The sequence below is a fragment of the Phycodurus eques genome, chromosome 9, assembly GCF_024500275.1.
Source record: "Phycodurus eques isolate BA_2022a chromosome 9, UOR_Pequ_1.1, whole genome shotgun sequence".
NCBI classification, from domain to species: Eukaryota; Metazoa; Chordata; class Actinopteri; order Syngnathiformes; family Syngnathidae; genus Phycodurus; species Phycodurus eques.
In genome coordinates, this window is record NC_084533.1 from 20347302 (window position 1) to 20372018 (window position 24717).

Here is a 24717-nt window from a genome sequence, read left to right on the forward strand (position 1 = left end):
AAGTGTGCAGTGTTGCAATCGAGAGGTGGGAGAATCTCCTGTTTTCATACCATTGTTGTATACAGTAGATTAATGTTTTTTGGGCATTCTTCAACTTTCCCAGTCTTTTGTTGCCCCTGTCCCAACCTTTTTAAACTTGTTTCAGGCATCAAATTGAAAATGAGAGAGTATTTTCAAAGACCAATAATGTTCATCAGTTTGGGCATGAAATATCTTGTCTTTGTAGTCTATTCAATTGAATACACAGCAGGTTGAAAACGATTTGCAAATCATTCTTCTATATTCTGTTTTTATTTTGTCCCAATTTCATTGGAATTGGGGTTTGCAAAGGATCAGCTATTCAACTTTGTTGCTGTTTTTTATTTGGACAGAATATAATGTTCTTTGACAAGTAAGTAAAGTATCTCTGAGTTCGTCATCAACCAGGTTGTATATTAAGGTGAAGTGGTGATATGAGTAGACAGACTGAGACTGAGACATCTTTGGAATATGGCAATTACAATACAGTTGGTATTTTATTCTTAATTAAAACAATTCAAACTGTAGCTAGAAGACGGGCGCTTTTAATACACCTAAAAACATCAGTGTTTCAAGTAATAGACACAATCCAGTATGCACACACAATGTTATCTACTGATTACCAAGCTTCTCCATTTGTGCACTTGGGAGTCAAATCTCAACAGTACGTAATATCAAAGCAGCTCTGGTGCATTGCTTTCCACAATCATACTTATTGTTTGCTTACTGATTAGATGATAATGCATGGGTTTCTGTCCAAAACCACACAGTCATATGAGTTATATTCCTCGGAATCTGCTTGTCCGGTAAATAGTGAGATTCAGTTTTTCATTTGTTTTAGTTTGGTTTTATCGTGTCCCACCAGTAAAGAAGAAGAAGGGGAAAAAAAGACAAAATCAACGTAATGGCAACTTGGAAAAAGCAACAGATAGTTACTTACTGGAATGCTGTTTAACTGTTTTGAAGAATGTTGTGTTGTTTAGATTGATTTACCGCAAATTTTGCATGTACTGCGCGCATGCATGTGTGTGTCGGCAGCTGACCCTAGTTTGAACAGGGCCACTGTGTGAGACCACAGAGAGAGCATTCTTCACACACACACACACACACACACACACACACACACACACACACACACGCGCGCGCGCGCACACACACCACGCACGCACGCACGCGCACACACGCGCGCACACACGCGCACACACAGAGGATGCAAGACTTGCCATCTTTTGGCCATTATCCTGTATTCGTCCTAACACACAATACAAACTGCACCACATAAATATGTTATTATTTTACCATGCTGACTATGACTCATCGCCATAGACTATATTTTTGCATCAACCATGATGTCGCTATTGTATTTTATCTATATATTATATACAGTGAAAATTAAATAAAATTCATTCATGATCTCAAAAGCCTGTAACTTATTACTCTAATTTGTGTTTGCACAGTTTCAGAGCTGTCCTTCTGTGTTTAACATTGCATTTTTTTTAATCCATAGCAATATTATTGGAGGGAAAGATATCAAGGTTTTTCCCTGAGTCGGGATTTGTTGACTGTGAGGTTAAGTTCAGTGTTTCTTGGCGCTCTATGACAAGAAGGAAGTAGAAAACTGTTGCTTTGGGACCAACACGTCAAGGTAGAAGTCGTATAAGTAACTTGACATCAGGCAGGCGGATTTCACAATGAAGGTCTAAGAAGAAAGGCGTCAGTGAGGGACTAAAGAGTGAGACATTTGAAAGATGAACGTCATTGAAATCAAATATGCATGACGGTGTTCCAAAATCTGAGAGACACGTGACACAAGTACTCGAAAATGTGATAATCACTGCCAAAGTGACAGTGCGCCCTGCGCTTGTATTTTATCGTGAAAGGTGCATCCGGAAGTGGTGTGACTGACCTGCTAACTTGATGCTGGTAGCAAAACTTGAGAATGGACTCAAGAGACCCAAGTCCGTTAGTTTGACGAAGAGAGAGAGAGAGCGACGTCGTCCATGACTTGACCACAGACATCAACGCCTTGACAACATTATTGGCAGCAATGTCGAGAGAAAACACCACTCGAAGTTTGGACAGCATAGACCTTGCTGCGTTGAGGGTAAACTATGACATAATTTCTCCACATGTAAATAAGCATTTATGCAAACACTAAAAGTGAAGTTGTGGGTGCCGTGGAAATGTTCACCGCAGTGTTAATGTTATCGCTGTGATTGTCAACATTCTTTGAGTAGCCTACTGTATACAGTCACGTTGTATCTCATGTTTGTCAATTGTTATATATGTGTCAACTTGTTGAATACTCAAAGCTGTCACTATACGTCTGGCGTGACTAGTTTACAGTATTTACACGCAGCATTTTTCCTGGGAAACTTTGGAAAGTCTGAGGGCTTGACATACAAACACGCCACACGAAGGCATTTTTGTGTGCTTGTACATCGACAGAAACGAAATTGTTTTAACCTGTTGTCATAGTTGAAAATGTATTTTGTTATGCCTGCCTTTAAAAAAAAAAAAAAAAAAACAGCCATGTTGATTTGAAACGAAGAAAACCTCAGTGGCCAAGTGTAGAGCATGTAAGTGATAATGTCATCCAGATTTGCAATTCCACTTCCTCAGTCACCCTCGGGAACAACTGCATTGTGCAATATGAGCCACAACTATGGACAGTATACAGTTTGTTCTACCACAACTGCTTTTTTAGGATGCCACTTTTTAATAGACTTTACACCGATTTTATCGGGCTGATCGTTATCGGCCGATATTTAGCATTTTATGATGATCGGCTTTAATATCATAATTCGCCGATCCGATCAATAACGTCATTGACGTCTGACACAGACAACACGTAATGCCCGGATCAGACTACAAGACAAATTTGCTCTTTCACGATTGTGCTATGTCAGACTACTGCAATAAAATCTTGCATTCCGATACCCCCGCATCCCGTTTTTTACGATCATTGGCCTTTATCTTGTCAACTAAAATGCGACCGGTTACACTCGTTACCGTGCCGAAGACAAGAAGAGTGGTGTGCGCCAACTTTGTATAATAAGGAAAATGGGGGAAAACGTGTGTTGGTGGTCACCGGTACTCAGGACAGGAGAGGACATTCGTTTAAGGCTTGCTTAGAGGAACAAAGATTATTTATGGTAAATATATTTTTTTGAGCAATTAAGTACACAAGTATATACAGTAAATGAACAGGTCATTTAAAACACATTCCTCAATCTTGTGATGGGATCGTGATCGGTTAGCGTTTTTTTAAACTCGCTGATCGGTGATCGGCCCCAAAAATCCTGATCGTGTAAAGCCTACTTTTTAATGTGCATACTGTTTTACTTGATATTTGCCACAGTATATTGATGAAATCCACTTATCTGTTCTTTTTCTTAACCCAATATTTTGTAGGACCCTGCAGGTATATTTGAGCTGGTGGAGGTGGTTGGCAATGGAACATATGGTCAAGTGTACAAGGTGAGTTCCATATTACTCCATATTACTCCAGTGAGTTGAAAGGTCACATTAATGCTCTTCTGCAACAGGACCGACAACTATGTACATTTAATATTAAAAAATATTTTAAAACAAGTTTTTCATTGTGACTGAACTTCAGTCAAGTACAGTATACATTCTGGAAAAAAATTAATAAAATGTTTCCATAGAAAAGAATGGGAATTGAATTAATCCATTCCAGGGACAAACCGATTTTTATCAAAATTAAATGGATACTCCCCCATGATGGGTGACGAATGGGATGTACTTTTAATTCTTCTTCTTTTATATTATTATTAATATGATTGCCAACTTGTTGACTTAGCCATAGTATATTGAGCAGCCAGGAAATATATGGATGTCATATGCACGATGGCTCTTCAAACAACAGATTTTTGTGTGATTTTAGTGCTGTATACTTACCCCAAATTTTGGTTTAGCTCAGATTTTTAAAAAATAGGATTATTCAATTTCCACACAATGTTGTGGAGAAGAGGGGCATGGGCCAGGCTAATAAAGGTGGTGAATGAATATAGGGCTGCAGCTGTTGAATATTATAACAATCGATCAGTTTACCGATTATCAGATTATTTAATCAAACCATCAGATAAAAATGGATTTTCACTATTAAATAACAATAGTAATACAAAGTACAATAATAGCAATACAAAATATGCATGTGAGGTGCAGGTATTATTTTTGTCCGCTTTGGGTCGCCATCCTCACCGTCTACACTGTAGCATCTGCGACTTTAAATTTGTCTGACTTGAAATGGCGGGGCCTGGCCTGGTGAGTGAGGTGTGCATAAGCAAATTAGAGTGTCGTTGCTTGTTGGTAGCTAATGTTATGTAATGTCTGCGCGTTGATTCCCTGGACGTCAGTTGTGGCCTTTGCAGCTTGTGTATAAATTAGTTTATTATGTTTATTTTGGGCGGCACGGTGGGGACTGGTTAGCGCGTCAGCCTCACAGCGCTGAGGACCCGGGTTCATTCCCCGGCCCCGCCTGTGTGGAGTTTGCATGTTCTCCCCGTCCCTGTGTGGGTTTTCTCCGGGCACTCCGGTTTCCTCCCACATCCCAAAAACATGCATTAATTGAAGACTCTAAATTGCCCGTAGGTGTGACTGTGCGTGCGAATGGTTGTTTGTTTGTATGTGCCCTGCGATTGGCTGGCAACCAGTTCAGGGTGTACCCCGCCTCCTGCCTGATGATAGCTGGGATAGGCTCCAGCACGCCCGCGACCCTAGTGAGGAGAAGCGGCTCAGAAAATGGATGGATGGATGGATGTTTATATTGTTACCGTTTGTTCAAAAAAGTGATTGACTGTGCCTGATGGCTGTATCCATCTGTGACCACTTGTGGGGGCATTACAATATGTTGTAACTAGCGGTGGTAGGCTATATTAAATTAGGTAACATTGATACCTAGTGTTGGCGATGGGTAGACGTCCTGATATAGTACAGGGTGTTATTTTAGTTCTGCTTTGCAATAGACACATTGCACTTTATCTTCCTTTGTAAGATGTCAAACTTCAAACATTCTCCGTCTTTTACATACTGACAATGTGTTAACACAATAACCATTTCACTTCAAGCAAAACTTATTTTAGCTACAAGGAAAGAGACATAGAAAATACACAAAGACCGACAGACGCCAGCATCATTGGTATTTTAAAAGTCCTGGGTTTGGTTCACTTCCTTTTTGCAGTATCTGTTTGTGCATGCATGTATTAGTGTGGTGGCTTGTGGTCACAGACATATTTAGCTCAGTGCTGTTGGTTGGGGGTGTAAATCACATCATTTATTTCAACTACATGACCTACATCAGGGATCTACTATTAAAAATTGGTGGGGTCGGGTTGTAATAGATTTCTCAGGGAAAAAGTCCGGACCTCAAAGTTTTTAAATATGCGAAGGTGACCTGTCAAACAATTTCAAAATGTAACATTTCCCTCTAATTTTCACATTTGTAGTTTTGCAATTATGGGAATGGGAAAAAATTCCACCTACAAAGCTTCAACAAAATGTCTGTGTGTGTGTGTGTGTGTGTTTGTGTGTGTGTGTGTGTGTGTGTGTGTATATACTACGATTGACTGGCGACCAGTTCAGGGTGTACCCCGCCTCTCACTCGAAGATAGCTGGGATAGGCTCCAGCACACCCGCGACCCGAGTGGGGATAAGCGGTACAGAAAATGGATGGATGGTTATTATGTATGTATGAATGTATGTGTGTGCATATATGTGTGTGTGTGTGTATATATATATATATATATATATATATATATATACACACATATGTATAGTATGTACGTATAGGTCTATGCCAAGATATTCTGTGGCCATATTTTGTGCTTTCGTGTTATTTAATTGCAGTTGTTATTCCTCAATTTCTTATTTCGGTCATCTGAAAGGTACTTTAGTGTACCTTTGTTTAAAACTATGGCATACATGTTTTCATAAGTTATTTTTTAACAATAGAGTTTCTTTATTGTTCTTAAATCATATAAAAGTGGATCGTGACTTAACGACAATGCGGGTCCCAAGGAGCCAACAGTTGAGAACCACTGAGCCTGAGTAGGCTAATGACTTGAGAGGGATTTTGGTTTAGCTGTATTGCTTTACAGTTGGTATGAATTGACATTGATGTTGAGAGTTAAAGAATGATTATGTCCATGAATCCTTACATGTGTGAGTGTGGTGTGAATTTGAGTGACTTTAAGAATGAGATTGATTGTGACTCAAGAGTGCCACTTCATTTCCTGAAAAAGGAAATGTGGCAAGAAAAGCAGTGAGGTTTGTGTATATGCACACACGGGTTTATCTTACACAAGGGTAGAAAAGTACATATTTTATCTTATGACACAAATTCATTGATTTCTTAATCTGTAAAAACAGGATGTGGAAGCATGGCCCCAGGATTCGGTGACTCAGAAACAAAATCTTGTTACCCTTGCCCAAAGATATGTGAAATACTTTGTTTCTGCTTCCCATCATATGAATGGAAGCATTTGCGTGTATAAAATGCCAGCACACTCCTATTAATTAGCATGCAGGTTTATATCTAAAGTGATAGACTGTTCTGGTATGTCCAATTGAGAAGACACTGCTTATGTTGAAGTATTTGCTGGAATGTTCTATAATACTAAATGTGATGCCTTGTTGTGTTGTATTCACGCTTTAGTTGTACCAGATGCCCCTGGCACAGTGTAACCGTATTTAAACATCGTGGTGTCATCTCATTTCTCTGTAGTGTAAAACTAAATCAATCAGTCACACAAACTATGGTTGTCGGCACTGTTATAATGGGATAATTAAACACTTTCACTGTAGTTTTGTATTTTTGATTCACGGCAATTTTTTTTTTCAAGCGCTTATCTTTGTTTTTTTAATAGACATAATCAAAATACAGAGATTGGTGATGTGTGCCTATCCAAACAGACTCACATTCATAGGGTATCACTGGGCATATCCGCCCTGCCTGTTTACGCTGTAGTCACTCTGACAGATATCTGATCCCTGTCGGATATTCATGCATTTAGATGAAGCCTGATTCTGATATGTGGATATTAGAGCCAATGGAAATTAATTTATTTATTTAGTTTTGTCTTCACACTTGAATAACGCATATCTGCATATACAGTGTAATTCTGCCCCTTGGGAGCAAATAATCACAGTTGTGTCACTTGAACCATGCAGTGCCAAAAAGTCACCCTTTTTTGTCATGATTTTCTTTGAAAATGTTTTGCTTTTATTTTTTATTTTTTGCTATCCAAGGGTTTGTCCTTAAAAACAGACCTTTTGGAAAACAGATGAGGGCAGCATTTTACAGTGATGTCATTTAAAATGTGCATCATTGATCTCATCACATATTTAAGCTTCATTTATCAATAGAGCATGTCTAAAGACATTATCACCTTTTATGTACTGATTTCATCTCAGACGTGAGTGCAAATTATAAAACAAACAGGCCATTTTGCTACTTAGTGCCTTTGCTGATAACCCTAATACTTTCAGTGCTGTCATGGTCAATACCTGACTTGCCTTGAATACATTAATGACTGGACTACCTTTAAATACATGATACAAGCATAACATTTGGTACATGTACCCTTGAAATCCCATGCTTTTGAAAAATACCTATGCAAAATTCCAAGGTGGCGCCCCAAAATATGTCCGCCTAAAAATGTTGTTTTCCCCTTTATAACTCCAAATGCTTTGATTTTTGCATGTTTTTACCTATTATGGCTCTTGAGATACAGCTTATAGGTATTTTTACAACCTTGGGAGAGCAAATAAAATTGTACAATTGATTGTTGTTAGTAGACTTTACACCGATTTTATCGGGCTGATTGGTATCGGCCGATATTTCGCATTTTATGATGATCGGCTGATCGGCTTTAATGTCATAATTCACCGTTCCAATCAATGACGTCATTGATCGGCTCCACAAAAGACATTTACTCCGCGTCGCCATCGGGCACAGTATATTTGAATCCAAAAGTTAGTTTATTTTTAGCCTAGTCGAGCGTCTTTTGACCTAGTATTGGAAATATCTGACGGTCAATAAAGTTATTAAAAAAACAAACACGCAAAAAACGTCAGCGGTGTGGAACAGACAACACGTCTGAGACAGACAACACGTAATGCAGACTACAAGACAAATTTGCTCTTCCACGATTGCACTATGTCAGACTACTGCAATAAAATCTTGTATTCCGATACCACCGCATCCCGTTTTTTACGATCACTGGGCTTTATCTTGTCAACTCAAATGCGACTGGATACACTCGTTACCGTGCCGACGACAACCAGAGTGGAGCGCGCCGACTTTGTATTATAAGGACAAAATGGGGGAAAACGTGTGTTGGTGGTCACCAGTGCTCAGGACAGGAGAGGACGTTCGTTTAAGGCTTGCTTGAGGTATGTTACCATACTTTGAATACGATATGGCTCGCAAGCAGGCAACAAAACGTTATGTAGCCTAGAAAGCTACTGGTACCACGAACAGTTGGACGTAAACATGCCGCCGTTCTGTCGAATCATGCTCTAAAGTTTCGGTGTGGGTGAAGTAATTTAATTAAAAATAAAGTAATTTAATTACAGTAAGTTAGCACCCATTATTTCTGTCATGTAATGTTGGTTTGACCTGACTGATTAGAATACACTGATCTGACTAGAGCAGTGATTTCCAACATTTATGGTGCCAAGGAACATATTTTACAATTAAAAACATCTCAAGGAACACCAACAAACAAAAAGTGGATACATTAATTACTGTATGTACTTCCTGTAGCTAATAGAAGACCATTTATCATTTGTTCTGTCTGTCACTATGCCTCACTGGCATAAATAGATGAACAAAGATACATTATTTTTTGTAAATATAATTGTTTTGAACAATTAAGTACACAAGTATGTACAGTAAATGAACAGGTCATTTAAATAGACACATTCCTCCATCTTGTGATCGGATCCGTGATCGGTTATCGTTTTTTTCAACTCGCTGATCGGTCCCAAAAATCCTGATGGTGTAAAGCCTAGTTGTTTGGTAGGGATGGGCCGGTATCAGATTTTAATGGTTGGACAAACCAAAATATCGAGGTATCAGAGTATTGCAATGACAGCTCCAAAACGTCTCTGTGTCTTATGTGTATTTATTTTAATCTAAATGTAAACTATTTGGTACATGAAGAAATTTGTACCATCTTAAGTTAAAATATTTTTTAAAAAATCTATAAACTCTACCTTTTAAGTTTTTATAGTGCCTGTCAGAAGACCCAAGGACACTTCTTACCTCTTACCGGATTTCCTGTCTAAAACACTGACCTCGTTGCCCTGTGACCTTATTATTCAGTTTCTTTTTCATTTCTGTTTTAACACATTCACACAAGGCATGCACCCCACCCCCTGGAAGATGCATTATGTTCAACAGTAATAATCACATGGTAGAACTATTGGACAAATAGGAGAAAGATCCTTTTTCAAAAGTGTGATCGTCTTCTTAGATCAATGTTGCTTAACAGAAATACTGTAAACGGAATTCTATTTCAGGGTATTATTGATGAGCTGCTTGTTTTGACTTTAATTGAGAGCGTACTTGTACATGCATGTTATTTTTAACAAGCATAAAAAGCACAAAACACAGGACAAATTCTAACCAATCTAACATTGTATCACCTTAAGGTAGATTGTGCCTGTTCATCTCACTCATCGTCGAGTCATCATTTTGTAGTCTCAACGCATGCCTGAAAATGCACATACAGACACAGGGCGTTTCCCTGTTTGTAAAAGGAACTTCCCTTCCGTGCAAGTCACTTATGTTCTGTGGGAGAAAGAGAGAGACTGTGTGCGTGTGTGTGTGTGTGCATGCGTGTGCATGTGTGTGACTCCACCACTGTTGCACCCCTTTGCTGGTTTGAGGTAAAATTGAAAACATAACTATGATCTCCAAAAATTGTTTGGCCATCTGTTTTTTACACTGATCACTAATGATTGACACTCACATAGATATGCGTGTGAAGCAAGAACATGTGCGTTTAGAATTTTCTTTCAGTCAAGGGTCACTCGTACTAAGTCCTCCTCATCATGCTGCCGCCACAGCTGATGTGTTTGACATCATTGTGAAACACCATGGACGTACAAAGCCAGGCTGTCCTATAATGCAATCCTTGAACATGAATCATTTACACTTCCTTAAATCTTTGAAGTTTCAAAAGCTCAACTTCCTCTCTTTTGCGGTCGAACCGTAAAAGGAGGCTGTAGGGGACATCTTCCAACTAAGTTCTGTCTCGGATTGTAAGGGTCACAAAAGAAATAAAGACTAAACGGAGTCATGGGAAAGAGCAAGGCTGGATAAAGGAAGGAAGACAGAGGTGAAAGGTAGAAAGTCTGAGCACAGGGGAGGAAGGACGCGGTAGAGAGAGCGATGAAAACTAAAGAAGAGGAAAACGGCTAATGACCCGAGTGTGTTGCTGACAGGGTGTCACAATGTTACTTGTTTAACATGTTTCACACTGACGTCCAACACTCATAGGCAGTAACCAACTCTCTCAATACTTTTTCTTAAAGGAGACATTTTATTTCAGACATTATTATTTTTTACAATGTAAAACACTTACGTTCCCAGGTGTCTTTATAAAAGGTCTGACATTATTCTTTCAAAATACCCAAAGAATCAAGAATCACAGTGCACTTAATGTCCACTTGGCACATTCTGGTTTAAATCACTGAGTTTTGAGGGATCAGTTCTGTGTCAGGCAAATGGAGAGTATGGATTTCATTACTACGATGACCAGGAGCAGAGCTCGGGTTTAGCAATGTAAGCGTTGCTATCTTTACAACGGTGTTGCTATATTTAGTGAATATTCCAGCCCCTCTCCCGGCTGTTTTTCAAAAATAGCGACTAGCAACAAATCAAGTGACTTTTTGTGGACTAAAAACTCTAAAACTAAAACTCCCTCCAGAGCAGGAGGTGTTCTCCCTGCTACCTCCAGGCTTGCGGAAGTGACTGGGCTTCAAGTGTATTTGTCAAATTTGAATTTTTTTTAAGTAGAGTAAATGCCACTATTTTAATAAATGCTGTAGATACCATTTAATTATAAATTGGCAACTGTTCCAGCGTGGCAACATTTGTCAAGGGTCATGTGTGACCCTAATGAAATAAACGGTACAGAAAATGGACGGAGGCACTACCTTTTTGATGCTGTTTCGTAGTGAGACTTAAATCAAACACCAACACCGATCAAATGGTACAATAATGAGTTGAGCTAGAAACACACGGCGCATCTGACATTTGTATGTGTTGTGGTAGAAGGGATGCATCCAGTCTCTCTCGAGGTTTGCTTGCAATCAACAATGACTTCTTGTTATTATGAGACATGCATACCACCCAATTGTACATGCATGAGAATGGAGTTACTGTACACGAGAAAAGAATAGCTGTATTTCATTTCACAATTATATAACCTGCTGTTTGTTATTTAGAATCCAGAAAAAGAAAAGATTGAGGCAGACGTGTACAGTTTCACACAGAAAGGAGCAAAGGTTGAAGTGGGAAGGGTTTATCACTTTTGTCCATTTGCTGTCTGTGTTATAAATTTCTCTACTGTATGTAATTAAAATATGTATGAATATATTATTGTAACCTTTTCACTGAAACAATATTTATAGGGTACTCTGATACGATGTGTGTGCGTTTGTGCCAGGGACAGCATTTGTGTTTCGCTATGTTTTTGTGTATGTCCGATTCCTCTAGCATTTCCACAAATGTAGAACATAAGTCTGTGTGAAATGTATTGGACCGTGTCAGAAAGGGCTTGCGCTTTGCACTCATTAATTCTGGCTGAGAACTGTGTGTGTGTGTGTGTGTCAATTATACATGCTGTTAATAAGAAGAACATTTCATATTTATAACTTGTGGTGGCAACACTGTTCACAGACTCCATTGAGACAGGAGAGATAGGAAGGCCATTTCCTTATTTATCACAGTCATGCTCATATGCCAGAATTCTGTGCAATTATGGATATAATGTCAAGGATAGAATGAATAAGGGTTAGTCGGCCTGACAGTAGCTTTCACTTAAATTTTATAAATACATGGTGTTCCGTTAGAGGAATATCAACTATCTGTCATAGTGTTTCTCAAACGGCTACCAGTTCAGCACATTGTCACTAAACTACCATTGAGCCTGTGTAAAATTATCCTGTGCTATATTTCACATATACAGTACATGCAATTGTCATATACATTTTATGAATAAGTTATGCAGAAATGTAAGGAATTCTAAAGGGTTCACATAATGCACCCCGCCTTATGTTGTGTTCTAAATTGTCACCAGTTAAGAATTGACTGTCTAGAACGCAAATTGATAAAAGTTGAGATCACTTTTCTTCACAATACAATAATTTGTAGTAATTTGTAAAAGGCTTTGTATCCATATTTGTATTCCAGCATATTTCTTTGTGAATCTCTTTCTTATGCTTGTGTATTTATTAAAGTGACTCCAGTGGTATTTGTCATGCCGTCTGCTCTATTTCAAGCATTCTCACTTGCTTTCGGCCTTGTCTCAGTTTCAAGTCTTTGAAGTCTTGTCTAGTTACTATTGGCTATTATCGTGTCAGCTTCCTGACACATGACAACGCTTTAAATTTTTCCTTCTTCACCTGACTGCATTTTACACCTCGGTCTTTGTCTCTGTCACACTCTCTAATCCTCATGGCCCTCTTTTGTCCTATCTTATTATAATTCTCACAGGGGAATTAAAATGTGAAGACATAACTGTAACCAAACGAAAATTCCATTTATTTGATGAAAAGATGCGTTATAACTTTTCTTCGTGTGACTAAAGGAGTTGTCACATACCATTTCTTTGCTGACTCAAATAAAAAACACTCATCGCAAGCTAGGGTGACTGCTCTGCTCTCGATCAGAGATCAGCTTAAATTGCCTCTTACCTCTCATTACAATTTCATCTTCTCTGAATATTGTGTCTCGATCCTGTCAAGGTTCTTTGTCTTATTTTTGCAGGGATAATTTTTCCAAGTCAAAACAGGGACTTGCATTTTTTTCTGCAGTTTTACCAACCCTGCTTTAAATATGAGATGGAATTGGAGACCCCCTCCTTGAGCCGTCACCTTATTGTGGTGGAGGGGTTTGTGTGTCCCAATGATCCTAAGGAGCTAGGTTGTCCGTGGCTTTATGCCCCTGGCAGGGTCCCCCATGGCAAACAGGTCCTAGGTGAGGGACCAGACAAAGCACGGCTCAAAGACCCCTTATGATGACGACAAAAAATTGACTCAGGTTTCCCTTGCCTGGACGTGGGTCACCGGGGCCCCCCTCTGGAGCCAGGCCTGGAGGTGGGGCTCGAAGGCGAGTGCCTCGTGGTCAGGCCTGCACCCATGAGGCCCGGCCGGGCACGGCCCGATAGGGTAACGTGTCCCCCCCTTCCCATGGGCTCACCACCTGTGGGAGGGGCCATGGGGGTTGGGTGCAGTGCGAGCTGGGCGGTGGCCGAAGGCGGTGGCCGAAGGCGGGGACCTTGGCAATCCGATCACCGGCTACAGAAGCTGGCTCTAGGGACGTGGAATGTCAGGAATGTGTGAGGTCAAGAAGTTCCGACGAGATATAGTTTGAATCGCCTCCATGCACAGCTTTGGCTCTGGTACCAGTCCTCTCGAAAGGGGTTGGACTCTCTTCCACTCTGGAGTTGCCCACGGTGAGAGGTGCCGAGCAGGTGTGGGTATACTTATTGCTCCCCGGCTCGGCGCCTGTACGTTGGGTTTCACCCCAGTGGACGAGAGGGTAGCCTACCTCCGCCTACGGGTGGGGGGACGGGTCCTGACTGTTGTTTGTGCCTATGCACCAAACAGCAGTTCAGAGTACACAACCTTTTTGGAGTCCTTGGAGGGGGTGCTGGAGAGCGCTCGCGCTGGGGACTCCATCGTTCTGCTGGGGTACTTCAATGCTCACGTGTGCAATAACAGTGAGACTTGGAAGGGCGTGATTGGGAGGAACGGCCCCCCCGATCAGAACCCGAGCGGTGTTCTGTTATTGGACTTCTGTGCTCATCACAGATTGTCCATAACGAACACCATGTTCAAGCATAAGGGTGTACACACGTGCACTTGGCACCAGGACACCCGATGTCGCAGTTCGATGATCGACTTTGTGATCGTGTCATCGGACTTGCGGCCTGCATGTCTTGGACACTCGGGTGAAGAGAGGGGCGGAGCTGTCAACTGATCACCACCTGGGGGTGAGTTGGCTCCGATGGTGGCGGAAGATGCCGGTACGACGTGGCAGGCCCAACCGTATTGTGAGGGTCTGCTGGGAACGTCTGTCGGAGTCCCCTGTCAGAAGGAGTTTCAATTCCTACCTCCAACAGAACTTTGCTCATGTTCCGGGTGAGGAGGTGTGTTCCAACTACAGGGGAATCACACTCCTCAGCCTCCCTGGTAAGGTCTATTCAGGGGTGCTGGAGAGGAGGGTCATGCCAAGGTTGGAGCAACCTGGCTTTTGAAGGGATTGGGAAATTATTCTGGTTTCATTCACATTCATATCTGACTAATCATTAATACACTTTTCAGGAGAGTTATGCTTCCCCTGTGGAGTTGTTGTCGAGACAACATCCCCAATTACGCCAATCATATATTGCAACTTCTACAATGGGAGATGTTGCCAGCTAAACAGACTTTTGCCTCGTGGTGCTCTCATTGATCGGTCACCGATCATGAGCGGCCGTTTTCCGTAGAAAAGGCATGATGGGCGCTCGTTTATCAATGTGTTTCATTGCCGATCCCAAAAAAGAATCACCCTCGCCTTGTATTTTGCAGCCTGCAGCCTGCAGAGAATGTGAGCTGTGTGGTGCCGTGCTGGGCAATTCAATCAAAATTTAGTGTGCTTTGAGCTGTTTATTGACACCCCAGTTTGAGTTTACTGTAAAACACAAAAATAACAATTACCCTCATTTTATATTTAAATACAAGAAGACATCATTTTAGAAATCGCCATCCGAATGCTAACAGTCAATGGAAAACCCTATTGACGGGCTAGCTAATATTAGCAATTGACACAGGAGGGATTTACTGTACCTTCAAATAACAAATTTTCACACAGAAATGCCATAGTAACACTTACAGACGGGTAATAAAACAAGTCATGGACATATTTTTTTTTTGTAATCTTTGAAAAACAAGTTCATTAAAGTTATGCCCTTTTGTTATGTATCTTCTTATACTTTTTTTTTTTTTTTTGCTTACATTAAAGGAGTAGCTCCATGCAAGCACCACACCACACTGACCCTATAAAAGGCCAAGGCACACACAACAGGAACAGCAGATAACAGTCATTGACTGTATAAAAAGACACAAGCTTTTTTTTTTTTCCTCACTGTGACATAAAATCAGACTAAAGTTTTCATGTTTTAGATCAAGTAGGATTACCAAAATTATTTATATTTTCTAAATGCCAGAATAATGAGAGGATTTTTTTTCAACAAATATAATAGACAATACAGTCATGGCTAAAATCATTGTCACATTTTTTTAACCATAACTATTTTTGTTTATTGTTTTTTATTTATATGATATAAATATATTATATTACTTGTTAGGTAATTTATTTTCTGATTGTTCTTTTAAGTTCTGTACATTTAAAGTTGAGTTTTGGTAGCTAAATAAATACTGAGTTTAGGAAAATAATAATAATAATTATATTTATTAATCGTGATTTAAATATCAGTCAAAATAATCGTGATTATTGTTTTTCCACAATCGCCCAGCCCTAGTTTAGCATCCCCTCCCCATTTCACACTGCCCAGGCATGTAGCAGCTGCAAAGCAAACCCCAGCACTCGCCCTAAATAAATAAAATAATTTACAGCTAATCCATATGATCGGTATCGGCAGTGATCGGCAGATCTCACTCATAGATGATCGGGTTCAGAATCGGCAGCATAAAACTCTGTTCGGAGCACCCCTACTATTCCCCATAGTTGATGATTTTGTTCATAATACATTGTATTACTTAAAATATGCTCATGCTAAAGTCATTCTTCATGTTTCCTAACAGGGTCGTCATGTCAAAACAGGCCAAATGGCAGCTATCAAAGTCATGGAAGTCACAGAGGTAAAGTCACATTTCGTGTTTATCCATTTTAATATAAAAAAGTAGACAGCAAATAATCTCGGCAAATAGATTTTTCCATATGCAAGTATTTAATGGGTGGCACAGTGAATGAGTGGTTTGCACAGGTTGGCGTTTTAAATCCGGGCTCTGACCTTCCTGCGTGTTTTCCCTCTGCTTGTGTGGCCTTTCTGTTGGTACTTTGGTTTCCTCCCACATTTAAAAACATGCATATTCAGTTCATTGAAAGTTCTAAATCATTGAAAACTCAAGTAATCTGTCATAGTAACTTCTTCCTACTACTGTTCAACACATACAATGGTATCTAATCTAATGCTTTGGTTTTGTTTCTTGTTTACTTTTATTTTGTATTGTTTTATTTTAATTTATAACAACCATCACATCTGGTTGTTATAAATATAATATAATATAAACTTAGCACATCTGCCTCACACTTCTGGGGACCGGGGTTCAAATCCCGGCCCCACCTGTGTGGAGTTTGCATGTTCTCCCCGTGCCTGGGTGGGTTTTCTCCGGGCACTCCGGTTTCTTCCCACATCCCAAAAAAATGCGTAGTAGTTTGATTGAGGACTCTAAATTGCCCGTATGTGTGAATGTGAGTGCGTATGGTTGTTTGTTTCTACATGCCCTGCGATTGGCTGGCAACCGGTTCGGGTGTACCCCGCCTCCCGCCCAAATATAGCTGGGATATCCTCCAGCAGCCCGCGACCCTAGCGAGGATAAGCAGTAAAGAAAATGGATGGATGGATGGACAACCGGTCTTATGTTGAATCGTTCGTGTACTGTATGTTCAATAAAGTGAAAAGAAAAACAGTAACGACGGCAGTAACTGAGCGTGCCTTCTTGTGCTGTGTGACGACATACTGTATTCTCACACCACTACACAAACTGATTTATTGTACGCCGTTCGCAACCTCAAAATGTCAGTACCGTTGTACACCAAGCACCCCATGTATTTTTTTTTACTACAGTGGAACCTTGATTTAACGGACCAATAGGGGGAGTAGCTGTTCGTTAAATTTTTCGTGGTGTAAAATGCCAGTACAGTGCAAAATTACTGTTTGGACTTTTTCCGTGGCCTAAAAATACCCCAAGATTTTTGTAAATAAATATAGAAAAAGCTTTAAAATGTTTGAAATTTTTTAAAGTTTATCCAAACTTAGCTCGCTGGTGGATGGGAAGGGTGATTTTAAGTTAACTAGACACTAATTTATGTCAGTTAAATTCGACGTCCGTTAAATCAGGGTCCGTTAAATTGAGGTTCCACTGTACTTGCCTGCTTCCCACCTTTGTGTCCCGACCCACTAGTTGAGAATCACTGGGTTAAGAGATTGTTAGAGGGTGGTGTTCATCATCATCTCTCTTACCTATATTTTTCCAAAATGTCTTGATCTTCCTTATCATTTTCCATCTCATTGGAGCATATATAATACTTTGGCCTTTGTGCCATCCAAAGCGTCAATAATAAGCAAGGATAAAGAAAAATATTTGTGTGGCAACATTTGTGTTTTAAATTCAGAGCCCTCAATTATATCTGAATCTGTGATGTACTTAATATGAATTTTTTTTTTTTTAGGATTTCATACTGATGGAGTACATAGTTTGGGTGTGAATTCTATAAATCTCTGAATTGCAGTCATTATTCAACCTAGCCCTAACCTAGGCTTATACGGGAGCTCCGTGCACGTGTAGTGGATCAGACGTATTTCATTAATAAATATGTGAACAGCAGACATCAAACCCTCTGAATAATTATACAAAGCAATTAATCGAAGTTAATTATTATTATTATTATTATTATTATTGCGGCGCGGTGGACGACTGGTTAGCGCGTCTGCCTCACAGTTCTGAGGACCGGGGTTCAATCCCCGGCCCCGCCTGTGTGGAGTTTGCATGTTCTCCCCGTGCCTGCGTGGGTTTTCTCCGGGCACTCCGGTTTCCTCCCACATCCCAAAAACATGCATGGTAGGTTAATTGACGACTCTAAATTGCCCTGAGGTGTGAATGTGAGTGCGACTGGTTGTTTGTTTGTATGTGCCCTGCGATTGGCTGGCAAGCGGTTCAGGCTGTACCCCGCCTCCTGCACGATGATAGCTGGGATAGGCTCCAGCACGCCCGCGACCCTAATGGGGAGAAGCGGCTCAGAAAATGGATGGATGGCTGGATTAATATTATTATCATCATTATATTTTTAAATCATCGCACTGGCCGGCACATAAGTCTCCCGCGGTTATCACCAGCTTATATTGATTCAATCACACAACGTTATTTAATCAGGTTGCCTGTTGTCACATCAGTCGAGAGGAGTGAGACTGTTTCAGTCACACACGGATCGCTGCCTCCTCTTCCGCATATAAATACGTCTCCATGCAACACTATTTTAAAGGGAATGAAAGAGCCAGCTTCGACTGGACAGGATTGAAGTTGGCTGTGAACATGCCCAGACCAGTGCAGACATTCCATTGTTAATTGCGCTGGGGCTACACTGGTCCAGGGAGTTACGCTAAGGGCAGTGTTGTATTTGTGCTAGTCACAAAAATAGAACCCTTAGTCTTGTTCATAGGCTAAAACAAAGTCTAAAATAAGCCACATTAAACAACAATAGGCATAGCGGACACTGTCAAACCTCTACATTTTTTTCTGTTATTGTTTTGTGTGAAGCACAGCCATATCTGAGTCCAAAAGACATGGCTGTACTCATCAGCATACCTTTGTCTCAACACACACTCAAAAACAAACACACACACACTGCAGACTCAAGCAGGATGCATTGTGTTTGAGATAGGGGTGAAAGTTTAACTTGTACCTTGTCTTTTTCACTCCACTGTTCCTGGGGAGATTTTAAAGGATGTCAGTGCCTGATACAAGCACCCAGTTGTTTCCTGCTTTCTAGTTAACATCCACATCCAGCTTCTTCACCTCTTTTCCCCACCCATCCCTCTTTCTTCCTCAGTCAAGCTTGAATGTTGGACTGATCATTGGGATTTAGTGAATAAAAACAATGACCTCTGTGCCGCCTTTCTGACCAACTGAATAATCTTGACTGTGAGCCGTTGAGTCAGTGTTTGAGAACTGTGTGACCCTTGTATACAGCTCAGATTGAATTTCAGTCATATAACATATGGACAACATTTATAAACAAAGCAGCAAAGCAAGTTTTTAAGTTTGCATGGGTGTATTTTCTGAACCTGTACTATTAAAGATACACTTTATGAACTAAAGTATTAAGATTGTCTCTGGGTCAGACCCATTACTCCCATTGACTCTTTAATCATCATATAAAGACATGTTCTAAAATGTTGTGCTTTAAACTTTTATGGGAAAGGTTTTCTCTTAAACGGTGACCCAGGTCCATAAAGGCATGTTTGTATGTCTTTGGATGAGTTTCGTGCGGAAGAATTTGTCTTCCCTGACTTCAAGCATGTTTGGTATTATGAGATTGTAGCGATTGTAAACCATTATGTTCTTCTGGAAGAATGGACAGAAGAACATAGACACACTTTTATTTAATTAATATATTTGTGGAACACATCACAAGTTGTTTTTTAAAAGAAACTCTACATTTATAAAGCCCGAATGGATCTTGATTTTATTTGTCGCAACTGTTCATACTTGCTGTATAACAAAAATAACCTTGACCCTTTGAAGTCCTTTTGTTTTGAACCAGATTACAAATTTATCAGATAAAATTTGCCTGCCATTCCTCAAATTTCTTTACTTGAGATAAAAGTAGGCCATATGCCAGTGTCAAATCCTTAGAAACAAATTAGGATCTTTACATTGTGTTTACAAATGTTAAGATCCCAAATTTTAGTGCTCTGTTTATTTTTATAGGAGGAAGAAGAGGAAATAAAACTGGAGATCAACATGTTAAAGAGTTACTCCCACCATAGAAACATCGCTACTTATTATGGAGCTTTTGTTAAGAAAAGTCCTGCTGGACAGGACCACCAGCTCTGGGTTTGTTCCTTTACAATGTTGTAGATATTCTTATTTATAAATGACTCAATTTTACCAGTTGCGTCTGTATTCTAATACTTAATTTTTCCCACGTGTGATGGCAGCTGGTGATGGAGTACTGTGGAGCCGGCTCGGTGACAGACTTGGTAAAAAAAACAAAGGGTAACTGTCTGAAAGAGGACTGGATTGCTTACATCTGCCGAGAGGTGCTCAGGGTAAAGTTACACAAACAGACAAGAGCTACAAACACGTAACTTTACATGTGATTGGCATCCAAATCTTTAGAGGTTTGTTGTGGGTCTGATTTTAATATAATGTACATTGTGACTGCTCAGTGAGACCAATCTTCACGTCAGATTGAGTTATTCACTACTGTATAAGATGTACTGTATGTTGTCTAGACCCATCACATCTAACTGGACATGTCCTATAATTCACTATAAAGATCAAAGTCAGCTGGGGTAAACTCCGGCTTCCCCGTCACCCTGAACTGTGTTGAAAAGATGGATGGATGGACTACAATTATATGTTACATTGTCTTTCTGGACATTTATACTTCTATGTTGTCAAACAAAATGGTTGCTCATATTACACAAACATTCTATATGATAATTTTCTCATAGACAAGAAGATTCTGGTTTATGCATCATAAAACAATTACTACGGTAATCTATCCCAATGACCTCAAATCATATTAGCCTGTTTGGAATTGTCAAATATCAACGGATGTGATTTTTTTTTTTTTTTTAGCACGGCCTTCCCCGAGCATTTTAAGGCCACTTATCCCTTTCAGCATTGCAGAAACAGACTTTGTGAGCCACCAATCAATTTCATCTGTTTTCAGACAGCCGTTGCACTTTTAATCTCATTGCAATGCTCGTGTGCCTCAGTAAATGAGGTGTACATCACTGTTTTACTTACACTTTCTCTTCCACATAAACTAATCACCACGTCTACTTCTGCTTGTCGAGTTGTTACAGTAAAGGGATATTTAAAGTCCTGATGAAACGTTACTCTTTACATTTGTATGTGGAATAAAAAAACAAATCATAGTTGGGACTGTTGCGGAAGCATCACAGAGCGACTGAATTGACACTGATGCTTCTTGATGTCCAGGGAACAACAACCCTCTCATTTTTTCCAACTGTGACGTCAACAGTTTGAGGGATTTATTTATTGTTTTTTTCAATGTTATGGTTATCATCATAAGAGATCACGAGGGCCTGAGAACCACTTTCTCAATAAAACTAGGAGGATTCTGAGGAGTTATATGCATGAAGGAGAAAGAGCTCTGGAATGTTGCCAGTGATATATATATATATATATATATATATATATATATATATATATATATATATATATATATATATATATATATATAATTTTTTTTTTCTGCTGTCGTCAGCTGTGTTGTCTTCTTATTGTTTTAACATAATAAGACAAAAAAAATACACAGCATTGCACGGTGAAGTCATTGTCAGATTTAGGACTCGTTTCCTCTATTTATTTAACACCCTTTGAAGAAGTGAGAGTATGCGTACTTACACACACGTGCGCGCACTTGAAAATTGTGCCATTCATTAGTATCCTGTTCTACTGCACTCCACCACTTAAACTAATAGTCGCTGGTATTTGTTCCTGAAGGGGAAAAGCATCTCAACAAGCTTGAAATACTGTTACCCTATTCAGTGAGTGTTTATGACCTCATTTGTCATCTGACTGTGTGCATCTGTGTTTTTTGTGCATGTTTGTCCTCCAGGGTCTTTCCCATCTCCATTCCCATCATGTGATTCACAGGGACATTAAGGGACAGAATGTTTTGCTTACAGAGAATGCTGAAGTAAAACTTGGTATGACACATAGACACATGCATTGTGGAATCTTGAGCACATGCAGCGCGCTTCAGGCACAACAATACACAGCCGTACATTTGTGCAATGATCACATAGTACCTTATTGTGTGTTGTGTAATGTGTGTTTTAGTGGATTTTGGGGTTTCCGCACAGTTGGACAAGACGATTGGTCGAAGAAACACCTTCATCGGTACTCCCTATTGGATGGCTCCAGAGGTTATTGCCTGTGATGAAAATCCAGAAGCCACATATGATTACAGGGTATGAAAAAGCATGTTTCTGAACAATACAAAACAAAATATCTCCAATTTAAAAAAACAGAATTATTGTAAACCATTTAAAATAACCTCTCTCTCTCTCTCTCTCTCTCTCTCTCTCTCTCTCTCTCTCTCTCTCTCTCTCTATATATATATATATATATATATATATATATATAATACAAGAAACAGAATGTTTATACCTCAGCATATAGATTTTTCCATATGCATGTAATGAGGCGGCATGGTGAGCGAGTGGTTTTCACATTTGCTTCACAAGTCTGAGGTTGGGGGTTCGAATCCGGGCTCCAGCCTAACTGTGTGGAGGTTTGCATGTTCTCCCCGTACTTGCATGGGTTTTTTCCGGTTACTCTGGTTTCTTCCCACATTACACAAACATGCTTCTTAGATTAATTGAAGACTTTAATTTATCCTCAGTTGTGAAGCTGAGTGTGAATGGTTGGCTGTCTGTATATGTGCCATGTGATTGGCTAGGCAACCAGTTCGAATTTACCCTGCTTCTCGACCAGTCAGCTGAAATTGTGAGGATGAGTGGTATAAAAAAATGGATGGATGGTACTGTATCAACTATAGTGATCTAGTGGTTAACAAGACTGCCTCACAATCAAAGGCTCTGAGTTAAAATCTCTGCTGAGTCTGATCTTTACGTATGGAGTTTGCATATCAAATACTGTAGACTGGCTTCATCACACATTCCAGAAACATAAGTAAGGCTAATTGAAGAATCTAAATTGTCCAGTTGTCATGAACAGAATAGAGGATAGGACCCAAAAATGCACAACTCCAAAACAAATGGACAGTTTCAAAAAGAGAGAGGTTTAATCAACGAGCATAGGTCAGTACACAGGCAGGCAATCCAAAAAAGGCAACAGTATCCAAAAACGTGAGGCAAAAAGGCGAAGTCGATAATCGGAACAGGGTCTAGTCTTACTGTGGGTCTGTGACATGGAAAAAAGGAATGCTGGAACGCGACGACAAGGTACAATGAACTGGCAACTAGAAAGAATGAGACACGAGGTTAAATGCAAGGGGTAATTAGGGTGAACGAGGCACAGGTGGGGAAGATGCTCTCAGGAGCAGGTGTGTATGAGACAGGGGGAAGACAACAATCGGAACACACACCCATGACACCAGTGGTATAAATGTGAATGTCTTTTTGTCTTCATTGTGCCCTGTGATTGGCTGGAGTCCAGATAGTACCCCTCCTCTCGTTTTATGTCAGCCGGGATAGGCTCAGGGTAATCCATAGAAAATGGATGGATGTCAAAGATTGTCCTTAAATTAAAAATGCATGATTAACATGAAGTAATTAAAATGTTAATAATTAAAAATATTTTTATTTTGGGTTTTGTACTTCTTTATAAGTCTGTTTACGTACAATAGTGTGAAGCTGCACAATTAATCAAATTTTAATTGAGTCAGCAAAAACGGCAAAAGTAAATTGAGAGGGAAATCACAACTGTCGAGTTCTTTGCAGTTTGTGACCGTGTATAAGTGACCAATCAGGCAGAACAATGGACACTTACCCTTCCTTGACAATTCACTATATTGACGATGGGGATTTCCAAATGAAGCCAGTGCTCACAGCCTAATGCTTTTGCGTTTTATGAATTGACTGGATTTGCTTCCATTAAGTTTCAGTTTGTGATTGCACTTTGTAATAGCACATTTATCCAGTTAGTCCTTGCTAAAGTAAAATTTTTTGGGTACATTTATTTTTAAAATTATTATCATTTATTGTTATTTAAAGATTCACTTTGAACTCAAAACTGTTACATATTTGTTAAAACGTAATGCAATAAAAATAAAGATTTTTTTTCCCTAACATGAAGAATAATTGTCATTAATAATCGTGATTACAAAACTGATCGAAATAATCGTGATTATTATTTTGGCCATATCACGCAGCCCTACAGTCGTTGTAATGTGGTGAGTTCATCCTAAAGTTTGCGTGTGCACCCAACTTAAACTTTTTTCCTTTCTTTCTTGTCAGAGTGACCTCTGGTCTTTAGGCATCACTGCTTTAGAAATGGCAGAAGGAGCCCCACGTAAGACACTTACTGCATTATTACTTTTTTACAAGGTATTTCCCCAATTGAATGACATTTTTTTTCTCTCTCCCCCCTGAATTGCCCCTGAATGTGTGTGAAGCTTTGTGTGACATGCATCCAATGAGAGCTCTGTTTCTGATTCCACGCAACCCTCCGCCAAGACTTAAGTCCAAAAAATGGTGAGCTTGGACGCGCACACGCATGCACTCACACAGGCACGCGTGAACACAATTCACATTTGGGCAAATTTTAAAAATTTGAGAAAACATCATTTATACTACAATAAGCATGAGTTTCATCTGCAACACAGTATCGAAAAGGATTACACTGGTTTTTTTTTTTAGCAGATTTAGGACAATTTTGATGTGCCGATTGTTTTTGCTTACATGTACAGGTATTTTTGCTTTAGAGGTTCAAGGT

The 24717-nt window shown here is 39.7% G+C and overlaps 1 protein-coding gene across 1 annotated transcript in view; it reads left to right on the forward strand.

The window, feature by feature from the left end:
- Positions 1-1990: 1990 nt before the first annotated feature.
- LOC133408040 (mitogen-activated protein kinase kinase kinase kinase 4-like) overlaps positions 1991-24717 on the forward strand; it is a 60902-nt gene continuing 38175 nt past the window's right edge. Inside the window, 9 exon segments of the mRNA XM_061686523.1 lie at positions 1991-2122; positions 3433-3498; positions 16081-16137; positions 19990-20115; positions 20220-20330; positions 21875-21965; positions 22099-22229; positions 24240-24294; positions 24398-24476. Coding sequence (XP_061542507.1) covers positions 2066-2122; positions 3433-3498; positions 16081-16137; positions 19990-20115; positions 20220-20330; positions 21875-21965; positions 22099-22229; positions 24240-24294; positions 24398-24476 — 773 coding nt within the window. The 5' untranslated portion in view covers positions 1991-2065.